The following is a 12029-nucleotide window of genomic DNA, read 5'->3' as shown; positions in this document are numbered from 1 at the left end:
AAAGCATTTTTTTTTTAAACAAACAACTTTTCGCAACTAATATTTTTTAAAGGCAATCCAGCCATTTCCAAGATAAATGGATCATAACTTCATTTTATGCATATGTTACTAAATAAATCGCGGGTTTAAATCTTGAAAAGAATGTCTCCATGACCCAATAAATGATTGCAATAATAAATAAATATTAAAACATGACCCCTACATTTTACAGCTTATTCTAAGTGACTGTATTGACAATGTGTCCTGAAATTTAAATTATACACTATGAAGAAACTGATTTATAAATAATTAAATTAGTAAATGGAACAGTTAATTATTAAAAAACATAATGTTGATTTGAGTTAATACTTAAGTTATATTAAGCTTATGTCGGCTATAAAATAGTGTAAAAAAAACAATTCTATAGCCTTAAAACCATATCTTAACCCCAACATAGATAACACAAGAAATACCAAACACACATACACACACACAAACGAAAAGGTTATACTTACGCACAATAACACAAGTTACACACAAATGTGGTAAAGTGAACCATTTTACTGAAGAATCCATTCACAAAGTTTGTGTACTGCTCTCTCTCGCTCTTACACACACACACACACACACACACACACACAAGACAAATATTCAAATGTTCTATCAGTTCAGTTCAACATCAGTAATTTTGCTGTAATTGTATTCAAACACACATCTTGTCAAAGTTTACAAAATACTTTTAACATACAAAACTACCAGCAGTCCAGTGATTTCAAAATTCCCCTTCCTTTGTTGTTAACTGCCACCACCAACGCTCCTGCAGAACTTCATTCACTTCACTTGCTCATTTAGCCAGTTCCTCAGAGTCTCCAGGTTCCTCTGCATCCAGCGAACGTTTTTCTGCACAATGTCGAGGACGAGCTGAGTCACTCTCAGCTGAGACGCCTGTTCTTCGATGGATTCAAAGAAAAGCTGTACCTGCGGGTCAAACACACACAAACACACATTTACACAAATGTACACAAGAAAAGTGACCTTTGGTTTCTCAGATGTATTTTTCCTGGTTCAATCTCCAAATATTTTTAAGAAATGGAAACAATTATGATCAAGCCTTAGATATCATTAGACATTTCTTTGTAGAATAAAGACAAATTGAAGATTGAGGAGTATACTCACATCAGTGAGCTCCTCCGCAGAGGAAAACTGTCTGGTTGTGCCGATGAGGATGTGTCTAATACAAGATGAGGCCAACTGGAGCCTGCAGGTCAGAAAGACACAACAGTGAGGACAAGCATGAGCAAACACACACTAATGATACTTGACTCACATGAATAGGGAAAAAACTGTTCCAGTTGTTATAACAGGGTTCTCACACCTTAGTTGACATGAAATTCAAGGACTTTCCAGGACCAATTCCCTAAAATTCAAGGACAGAATGTGCTGACACAACTTCACCTGGACAAGTGATTGTCCTTGGGATCTTGGTTAAAGTCAGTCTTTGTAATTTTCTTTGGTGAGACAGAAATCTTGGAATTTTTATTTTTCAGGCATCACATATTTTGCTCTGTCTTGCTCAACTTTACTCGCTCATTGTTCTGCACAGAATCTCACGTCAACGGCGGAGAGAGACAGTGGACCGTGTCCACAACACCGCTAGTAGTTATTTATTCTGCTTAGGCCTAGTCTACTAGTCTACGATTTCACTGACCTGTGGGAACTCTGTATTAGAATGCACAAAACCCACAAAGAGGTCAACTTGCACACAGCATTTGTATCAAACTGTGTTTAAGACTTGGTTTGTATATCAGGTAATGTATTATGTACATATTTATTCTACTAACTTTTTAACCAGTGTGTCCCAGTTGTTTTTGACAAAGTTCCAGGCCAAGTGTTGTCCCCGTGGGTTTCTGGACACCATGAGGATGACATGAGACAGATCCTGCGTTCGAATCACCTTCCCCTCCAGACCTAGCTCCAGCAGTCTGCAACAAAAACACATGCACACATACAAGCTCCTGACTTAAAAGATAAAATAATACATTTATGACATAGTATATGTATCTATTACTGTCTTCCTGAAGTTGCTTTTTCATTTCTGTTATATTGACCAATAATAAAAATGGTACAGTGTTGGCAGCAGTACCCCAAGAGAGCCACAGGGTGGCAACATTATCTTTGTGGAAAAAGGTAGCAGAGGGAATACTTACAATTGTAGCTTGCTGATGTCTCTGCTGCAGGTCAAGGCGAAAAGGATTTTGTTTTTCTGTGCTTCAGAGAGCGAGGTTTTGTATGTGTGCAGGAGTGAAGCCCAGCCATGGTCTTCCTGAGCTCCTACTGCATACACGGTCTCTGCAACATCCGTGGGTAAACTACAGCAAACACAAGCACAAAGCACAAACATGTCAGAGATCAGAGAGCTGTTGTTTATGTGAGTTAAACCAGTGGATGTTGGCTGATAACAATGTGTTTGAAATGTAAATACTTGAGAGTTCCGTTGGACTCGAGCCAGTCCTTGAAGCTCTGACGGGCCCTTTGGAGACAGGGAGGGTCGTCCAGATGACAAGCCAGAGAGAGGACCTGCGACCTCAGCCGCCGCTCTGACACAGAGCCGTCGTCGCTCCACGTCTGCTGGTCGATGATGGCGCGGGAAAATCGCAGGATGTACATCTGCACCGAAGCACACAGACCTCAGTTTCGTGCTGACACAGACTTAAATATCACACTGTGTCTGTGTCTTCTCACCACCAGGACTTGTGTCAACTCCTGCTCATTCCTGTGCTCAATCATCCAGTAAAAGGTCTCCAGATATCCCAGTCCTTGGAGGAGAGGGACTGTGTGTGTCTCCTTTTGCACATAACCAATCAGGTCTAAGGCTTTATCGATCGGCAGGTGACCTGCACTTTAGAGACAAACAAGAATATATATATATATATATACACACACACATATATATATATATATATATATATATATATATATATATATATATATATACGCACATATATATATATATCCACAATTGAGTCACACATCTGATGCTTACGAGACCAACTGAAAAGCGCTGTGTATCAAGTCAGTCCTGTCTTTGTAGCTCAGAGCCGTGTGGTTCTCCCTCAGGAGTTTGGTGATGTCATCCCAGCCACCATCCTCATAGTGGACCACATAATAGCCGGTCATGTCAGTGTTTACCTTCACCCAGCTGACCTCCTCTCCTATGGGTATACTGTCTAAAAGTCACACAAAAAAGCAAAATAAAGGGACGGAAAACAATTAAATGCAGGAGGAAAACATGAAGATAAGAGCTGCATTTAACATTCTCTCATGGTTTTACCTGTGTATGTTGTCATCAGGTGTCTGTGAATTGTGCTGGAGGTGTCAGTCTTGTATGTCAGAGGGATGTGCCACAAGAAACTGTACAAAAACAATCGGTTATTTTATCACTACTATCATATGAAAATCAAAAATGATGCACAGGATTTGACACGTGACACACCAGGAGCAAAAGTCAGACCAGAACTATAAGTTCCAGATAATGTCTGAGAGTTATTTGAAATCATGACAATTCTAGCAAAGGTTGCACAGCTGTAGGCCAACGCTCACCCCTCCTGTAACTTGGACCACTGAGGGTCAGAGGGCAGGACTGTCCTCAGGAACCTGTGCTGTCTCAGCAGTAGACGAGAACCGCTTCTTGTGACTGTTACCAGAGGGATGCCTTTCTGCAGAGTCCAAGTGTTCATCATGGCTGTGAGGTCCAGATGTTCCCCTGCAAACAGGTACTGCAGGAAACAGCTGGATATCAACACAGGTGAACGGGAAATGGACATGGACATTTTAGGAGAGAGACCAGAGAGTTTCTGTTGAACTGTTAACTCACTGCATTCTTGGTGGCCTGGCTGCTGCTGTAACAGTGTTTTCCTGACATAAAGTCCTCTTCAGAGCATGTCTGCAAAACACAATCGGAATTCATTCCTGTTGAAATGCATGGAAGGTTTTGCAGACCTCACACTTAAGCAGTGTGGTCTTCCTTTTTTGTTTTGTTACAAGTTACATCAACTTCTGAGAGTTTTTGTGGCATCGTCAGTCACATATCAACCTGTAAGCAGGTGTCTCGCTTCACTAATGCAATGTTGCTGCTGCCACTGTTCTGATTTAAAGCAAATTACTTCCTATGTACAGCTATACTCAGAACATCATCATGTGGAGCTGATAGACTTTGGGCAGCATTGAACTAATTTGACAACTGTTTGAAATTAAAATTAAAAGTTAAGTACTATAGCTTGAAGGCTGCAAATTGATTTACTGAAACAAAAACAAATAACAGGAAAATGTCATTTGTGGTCATACATTGGCCAGACTGTCCCAAAGGTCCTGGTTGAGTGCGTTTTTGTAGCTGTATTTGCGTAAGTATCGCACTATCCCGCTCTGGAACACATCAGTGGTCAGAAAGTGTCGCAGCATGTGAAGGACACAGGCCCCCTGGTGGAAGAAAGAGAACATACTGATTTCATTTTAAGTTACATATACAGTATACAAGTCATATTACTGATGTCAAAAATTAAGATGCACAATCACAAGTGGTTCTGTTTTAAACAGACCAATGAAAAATTAGGAGAAGTTCTTATAATTTCTCAGTGACTGTCCAGATTCATAATCTCGTAGAGTGAAACACGCGTACGCGACGGAAAACATACTTTCTCATAGGAGATTTCGTCGAACATCTCTTCGATCTGAGTGGGGTTCTCTGCCGCACTGGATATCGGTCGAGAGGAATTCAGCGAATCATGGCTCATTGCTACAAAGCAGGCATTCAGAAGATATTCCTCCTGCAAGATTGTGCACAGAACATCATTTTAAAACCTGTCCCTCTTCATTTATCCATCAGTGAATCCTCATAGTAATAATAATAATAATAACGCTCTTACCACTGCGAGGTCAGGGTACGTGGCTTCCACTGAGATGTACTCCATGTATTTGGCAAATCCTTCATTCAGCCAGAGATCGTTCCACCACACCATTGTCACCAAGTTACCAAACCACTGCAGGCAAAAGTGCAGGTTTTTATTGAGCATTTATTACGATTTGAACCAAATGAAGTTACACAAAAATACTCTGCCTGTTTACACTTAAGGAAAGGGAAGACACGATACTACTTTTTCATGCTCATGAATTTCAAGCTGTTTCAAGAAAATAATTCTCCAATACTGTAACAAATATTCGTCTCCCATAACGAAGAAAGAAACAGTCCACAACATTACTCAGCTAAAATGCTGTTGGCGACTTTTATTCGGGTATTTTACTGCATACATATAGGATTTTTATCTGTCTGATATCTGATCCAGTGATTGTGACCAGTAGTGGACCAATACCGATACCGAGTATCGTATTGGCTCATCCCTATTTACAAATCTTACAGTTACATCATGAATCACAATTGTTATAATCATGATAATCATGACAGGAAAATTCAAACCACCCATGCATATGAATAACCACATAAACAACAACAAATAACATCAGAAAACAATAAATACAATAAAACATTTGAGCTGCTGTAAATAAACAGGCACTTGCTTCTGTGTGCCACTATTGTGTTGATGCTCTCACCTGATGAGCGAGCTCGTGGCCGATCACCATAGTAACCCAGAGTTTGTCAGACAGCGAGGAAGAGGCAGGGTCAAAGAGAAGACTTGTCTCTCGGTAGGTGGTCAGACCCCAGTTCTCCATCGCACCAGACTGAAAATCTGGGATGGCTACCAGGTCTGAGAAGAAGAAAAAAAACAGGTCAGGTAATAAAAAGTGACAGGGTAAAGACAAGGAAACAAGAGAAATGTTACCTTGTTTGGGTAAAGGATAACGGATGTTGAAGTAGTCCTCGTAAAAGTCCAGCATTTTGACAGCAACCTCCAGGGCATAGTGGGTCTGAGACCATTTCTCAGGGGAGGCATAGATGGAAACCTATAAATGCACAAGAAATGAGTGAGGACATAAAATGTGACCTGAGGGCTGAGATGAAAAAGCAAAGCGTTACTGTACCTTCACTCCAGAGGATGTGGATGCAGTGACAGATTTGAAGTCACAGATGATAAATGCTACCAGGTAAGTGCTCATCTTCACACTCACAGCAAACCTGTCCTCATGCAGGTCAGCGTTTATCTGGACCGAGTTCACCTGAATTGCAAATGTATGTCACTGGAACAAAATCTTCCAAGCACGTTTAAAACATATACGATGGATCATGTCGTACACATATGGACGTGGTCTCCTGGTTTGAAAAGTGAAGCCAAGGAAGTCTAATGGAGGTACTAGTTAGACACCAGGAGGCGATAATAATTTAGTTTGAATAGAAGTCTATGAGAGAATGAGCTTCTACTTCAACACTAAACATTTTCTGATTAATCAAAAACTTGTTTGGGCCGTAAAATGTCAGAAAATTAGTTTGGAACCTGGAAATGATGATATTCTCAAATATCATAAAGTGGTAAAAGATGGATGTGGAGGATAAAGTGGTAGAAGATGGATGGATGGATGGATGCATGGATGCATGGATGTGGAGGATAAAGTGGTAGTAGATGGATGGATGCATGGATGTGGTAGTAGATGGATGGATGGATGGATGGATGGATGTGGAGGATAAAGTGGTAGTAGATGGATGGATGCATGGATGGATGTGGAGGATAAAGTGGTAGAAGATGGATGGATGCATGGATGTGGAGGATAAAGTGGTAGAAGATGGATGGATGGATGCATGGATGTGGAGGGTAAAGTGGTAGTAGATGGATGGATGGATGCATGGCTGTAGAGGGTAAAGTGGTAGTAGATGGATGCATGGATGTGGAGGATAAAGTGGTAGAAGATGGATGGATGTGGAGGATAAAGTGGTAGTGGATGGATGGATGTATGTGGAGAATAACGTGGTAGAAGATGGATGGATGGATGGATGTGGAGGATAACGTGGTAGAAGATGGATGATGTTCCCATAATCTGGGAAACAGTCGCTAAAGAGCAGCACATATGGGTGGACCCCAGTGTGATTGACAGCTGGTATCATCCGGGATTTGCCTGTTTGCAGGTGAATTTTTGGTTGTCAAAATGCAAATATTGAGGCTTAATTTTGCAAACTGGAAGAATACGTCCATCTTCATATGTTGTGTACAGCACAGAGACTATGTAACACTCACTATGGGCATATTGGAGAGAGCAATAAACTCTGGGCTTCTCCTAATCCGTACAGAGAAGTTGGCTTTGAAGATTGGCTCGTCAAAACAAGGGAACGCCGTCCGAGCACTTGTCGGCTCAAAATGAGTCGAAGCTAAGGTTCTGAGAAAGAGACATAAGCAGATTGTCTGTGCATTGTACTGCGTTGGGTATTTTACCAAACTCTGCGGAAGAATCCATCAGAAGTCCTACCTGGTCTCCCCTGTGGTGGTTCTGTACGTGCTCATGTAAAACCCATGGAAGCCGTCTACCAGGTCTGCCCCAAACTCAATATACAGGAAGTACTTTTGCCCACTGCTGAGCACTCTGGGAGAGAAAATGCCAATCTGCTCATGTGACGGGTTGTGAAGAACAGGAAGAACCTAAAAAGGGAAGAAGTCATTTAATGCTCTGTGAGTGTGAAACAGGAAGACGTTCAGGATACACTACCTGGTCAGAGAGATGAGCGAGGTTCTGGTTCAGTATCGTGGCTCTGGTGATGTTCAGACCCTTGCTGTGTAATACAACCCAGTTCGTATTGTTCTGGACATCGATCTGGATCTGCACTGAACCAGTGAAACTGAGACTTGTGAGGTTGGGGTGCAGGAGGAGGCGATAGTGAAGAGGGATGATGTACCTACAGTAACACAAACATAACACAAAACAATGTTTGGAGCCTTTTTAAATCAGTTTTCTGTACATTTCCTGCATATATGGGAGTAAAACTAGACTAGAGTGAAGGGTACCTAGGCAGGCGAAAACGACTCCATGGGAAAGACAGATGATCTGTACCCATAGGTTGTCCTCCTGTAATGTTTGACGCCTGCTGTGAACTCTGACACGCAACCAGAGACACGTGAAACAGGGACAGTGCCAACAGCCTCGCCGAGACCATTGTGGAGGTGATGTCCTTTCGGTGCTTGATTTAAAAAGGCAAACCTATCATGTGACAGTGTGACAGCTGGTATTTAAATCCTTAGGTCACAACTGAGACTCGGGGAGAGAAACTGAGGAGCGTCAGAGACACTGCTGAAGCAAACACATCAGGCACGTACTGTAAGTACCCAGGACTTCTGCTTGAATCTGAAAGACATTAGCGGAGGATGAAGGACACATTATTCCTTTAAAAACACTCATAATGCTTTCCTTAAACTAATAAAAGTCTGAATGTAATGCACTGCTTCCTCCAGACGCTAAGGTCACAGTAAAACTTTGACATGAATAAATGGATGAATACAATTACTGCTTTACTATTATTTTCCAGGGTGTCTCACTGGACTGTAGTCGAACCACATGACTTTCAAAGCAAACTAAACAGGTTGAGGACACAGCTAAAAGTGTGAGGAGACAACAGCTGCACGAGCATAACTGTAACATGCAGGTCGAGTCAGGCCACACATGCAGCAGCAGCACATGATATGTGGAGTCGCACAGAACAAATGAAGCTGCTGCTGCTGCTGCTGCTGCTACCGCTGCTGCCTCACAAACAACCCGAGGCTGTTCAATAAAAGGACAGTTGCGTACGCTTTTAAAGGTAACAACAGTTAAGTAAAATAAAGCTCTCCCGTGTTCACAGAAATGGTAAGAAAAGCTTTACCTCAGTCAGTTTGGCCTCATCATACTTCCTCATAGAGAATGCTGTTAACTTTCACTTTCTGTTTATAACTCCTCCCTCCCACTGCCATTGTGTGTGTTTATGTGTGTGTGTGTGTGTGTGTATGTGCTCACTGAGACAACCTATCTTTGTGAGGACGTTTGACCTTTGACCTAGGGTTAGGGTCATTAGGCACCCACTGTAAAACTTAGACTTAGAATGAAGACTTCACTGTCCATCAAGGCTGTTCATTCTTCTTCTTCTGTGGTGATTCTTCTTCTTCTCCTAGTAAGGTGGATTACAACTCTTTGTGGTTCACAGCGCCAACTACTGTACAGGAGGATTCAACATGCAACTGACTCCCCTCCCACCACTGCTTGTGGGGACATTGTGTCTGGTCCTCACAAAGACTTGAGTTTAGAATGAGGTTAAATTAGGGTGAGGTTAAGGGTTAGGGTTAGACACTTAAGGTTGTGATGGTTAAGGTTAGGTTAAGGGGTTAGGGAAGGCATTATGTCTGTGATGTGTCCTAATTGCCAGAGACCCCACGGATGCGATATTATCACGAGTATTTGCGAAATCATATATTGCGTTTACACCAGCTCTCATGAGTGTGTGCACTTGGCGCTATCTAGTGGACGGAAACGTGAATTGATTTTTGATTTTTCTTTTTTTATGCTAATCCACAAATGGTTTAATGTTTATTTGTAACATCAGTTAAACAATGACATACTTAGAGTTTTAAAGGCAATATATCATCATGCAAAATATTGCTATGTTTCACTGGATCGATAATGTGTCCTCAGGATTAGGGTTAGGGTCAATCCTACAGTGACATGTGTGTACTTGTATTTATTATTTATTTATCTTTAGGACAGTTTCTGGCATAAACACTGACCTTGTAAGTGCCATTAGGTCTCGTGGATACCAAAACCTGATCCCAATGAGGAACTGGTAAAGTTGAGAGCTAAAATTTTAAATGTGGTTAGGGATTAAGTGGTTATTGTTAGGTTTTAGGGTAGAATTCAGTGTAGGTCTAGGTTAGGTTTGTGTCAGCTGTTTGAGTGTGTGAATGATCAAATGAGTAAAGGGTTAGGAGATGCATTAGGACGATGAGTATCCTCACAATCGTTCAACAAAACCCCCAAAAACGTGTGCATGTGTGTGCATGTGTGTGCATGTGAGTGCATGTGTGTGTGTGTGTGTGTGTGTGTGTGCCGCACAGGTGTAGCCTACAACAGTGTTGTCTCATGCTCTGGGTGTGTTGATATGATCAGTTTCTCACCTCAGATCTAACAGCCAAACACAGGTGTGTCTCCAGTCACTCACTGTCTCTTGTCCACATGAATGTCCTGTTGCTTTATTTTCCCCTTTCTTCTTAAATGTAGGTAGAGCTTCATTTATGTTTGAGCTCACTCTGTGTTTCTCTCCCACTTGCTCCCTCTGTCCATGTGTGTGTGTGTGTGTGCTATGAGGGGATACCATTGTAATGGAAAGGGCACAACAATGTAAATCCCCCATAATGCAATGCTCCTGCCAAATCCAAACGGCATGCCCCCATTTCACACAGTCAAGGTGCGCACACACACACACACTAGGGACAGTTATCACAGACTGAGACAAACATGACTGAGGCGTCCAAGAGTCTATTCTACCTTCCTATTATCTATCTGTGGACCGGTAAGAGTTTTAAAATCTCTAAGACGTCATCCCGATCTTGTGATTTGTTGTTTCTAACACTGAAAATGTTGATTGGGAAAGAAAGCGTCTAGGTTTTTGACACCTGGTGCTTGGAATAATTCACTGTGTGAATGTCAGGTTACAGTCTGAACAAGATTAAACGTCTGGTACAGATGTGGGAGTCCAGGTTCTCTGTGTGCAAGTGTATGAGCAAGTGTTCATGTTTTCTGACGTTTACTGGAACTGTTCTCCTGTAACTACTGTGTAAATTATTAATTTAGATTTTTATAATTAATAGGGACAATGCACAGCTGCCCCAGAGTTCGATATGAGCTAATCTACAAAGTAGTAATCTCTATTAAGGGTTTGTTAGGGATTGTAACATAAATACAAAGAGGATTTTGTTTAATGCTGTTAATGTTTTATACTTCTAAGTCATTAAAACGAATATATTCTTCTCCATGTGCTCATGGACTATAATGTTCTGGTATTGTATATTAAGATTTGAAACATTAACGTTCAGTGATGTGCACAATCCATCACCTTCCTCTGATCAGGAGGGGTGAAAGGTCACGTCCTGGCGTCGCTGGGTCCCCCGGTCCACTTGACGGGGGAAAGGCTCGGCTGGACTCTGCTGGTTTGTATGGTCAGCGACTTCCGGCGGGGTCACCTGGAGGTCAGCTGGAGGTCACCGTCAGAGGACCTCGTGACGACTGCGCCGAACAGCGTGGCTCTCAGCAGGAGGCGCCGCGGCCACGGACACGGCCCCGTGTCCATAATCACGGTGGTGACCAGGGACTGGCCTTCGTACAGCTGCTCTGTGACTAAGAGACGACGTCCAAAGGTCAACAGGCGACACCACATCACTTCGTCAGGTAGGACAAAATGCGATTTTGTATATACCATTTTGTAATAGAGAAGTTTTATTATCATAACACCATCTTTTTCCTATGTAATCACCATTTAATTATGTGGGAAAAACAATGGGACTAAAATAATCTCATTTTCACACAGTTACCATGTTATTTCCAGGATATTAAATTGGAAACAACATAGTATTACTGTATAATCACCACTTAATTTGTATAGCTATAATATTAACGTTAGCTAAATAACAGTGAATAAGCAGTAGCCTCGTCATTGACAAAAACTACCAGTGTAATTTTTACCTTCAACCCTCATTTTCCTTTTTTTTTGTTGCTGTTTTTACCACAACTCCGTACACTCTCCACCTATAGAAGGTGCACACATTGTGATAAAGAGAAATTAAGGGCTATTGCATAATAACTGTATAATATACAGTATTTTACACACACATATATTAGATTTCACAGCTCATTTCATCAATGTTTCTTTATTTTTTTTATATTTCCAGGTCATGAAGGCAAGGTTTGCTTTGAAGAGAAAGAGATAGACGGTACATCTTAATTTTTTCCCCCCTGTTAATAAATTGTCACTCCTGTTGCACAGAAATAGTTCCTTCTGCTTCAGTCTGTGTGGTTTGACCTGCAGATGTCGTCATGTGGACGAACACGGTGGTCGTCCTGTCGATGAGGCTGCTCCTCATGAAGATCATGGTCTT

At 41.6% G+C, this 12029-nt stretch overlaps 1 protein-coding gene across 3 annotated transcripts; it reads right to left on the bottom strand.

The window, feature by feature from the left end:
• Nucleotides 1-574: 574 nt before the first annotated feature.
• erap2 (endoplasmic reticulum aminopeptidase 2) lies at nt 575-10141 on the bottom strand. 3 transcript variants are annotated; one of them, XM_058637284.1, is made up of 21 exons: nt 8771-9408; nt 7920-8256; nt 7624-7810; nt 7387-7556; nt 7158-7296; nt 6013-6147; nt 5814-5934; nt 5584-5738; nt 4902-5015; nt 4671-4802; nt 4324-4455; nt 3854-3922; nt 3580-3755; nt 3311-3390; nt 3023-3206; nt 2722-2878; nt 2462-2646; nt 2187-2348; nt 1821-1961; nt 1156-1237; nt 576-957 (listed from the first exon to the last, which is right to left on the bottom strand). In XM_058637284.1, the coding sequence occupies exons 2-21, from the start codon at nt 8066-8068 to the stop codon at nt 811-813; spliced, it is 2817 nt and encodes a 938-aa protein (XP_058493267.1). In that variant the 5' UTR covers nt 8069-8256; nt 8771-9408; the 3' UTR covers nt 576-810. The 3 variants fall into 3 exon arrangements, with proteins under 3 accessions (XP_058493266.1, XP_058493265.1, XP_058493267.1); XM_058637283.1 differs by lacking the exon at nt 8771-9408 and adding an exon at nt 10053-10141 and having other exon boundaries at nt 575-957; nt 5584-5934; XM_058637282.1 differs by having other exon boundaries at nt 575-957; nt 5584-5934; nt 8771-9410.
• Nucleotides 10142-12029: the final 1888 nt, after the last annotated feature.

The sequence above is a fragment of the Solea solea genome, chromosome 8 (assembly GCF_958295425.1).
Source record: "Solea solea chromosome 8, fSolSol10.1, whole genome shotgun sequence".
In the NCBI taxonomy this organism is placed as follows: Eukaryota; Metazoa; Chordata; class Actinopteri; order Pleuronectiformes; family Soleidae; genus Solea; species Solea solea.
The sequence above is the reverse complement of the archived record's forward strand: the minus strand, read 5'-3'. Positions and strand labels throughout refer to the sequence as shown.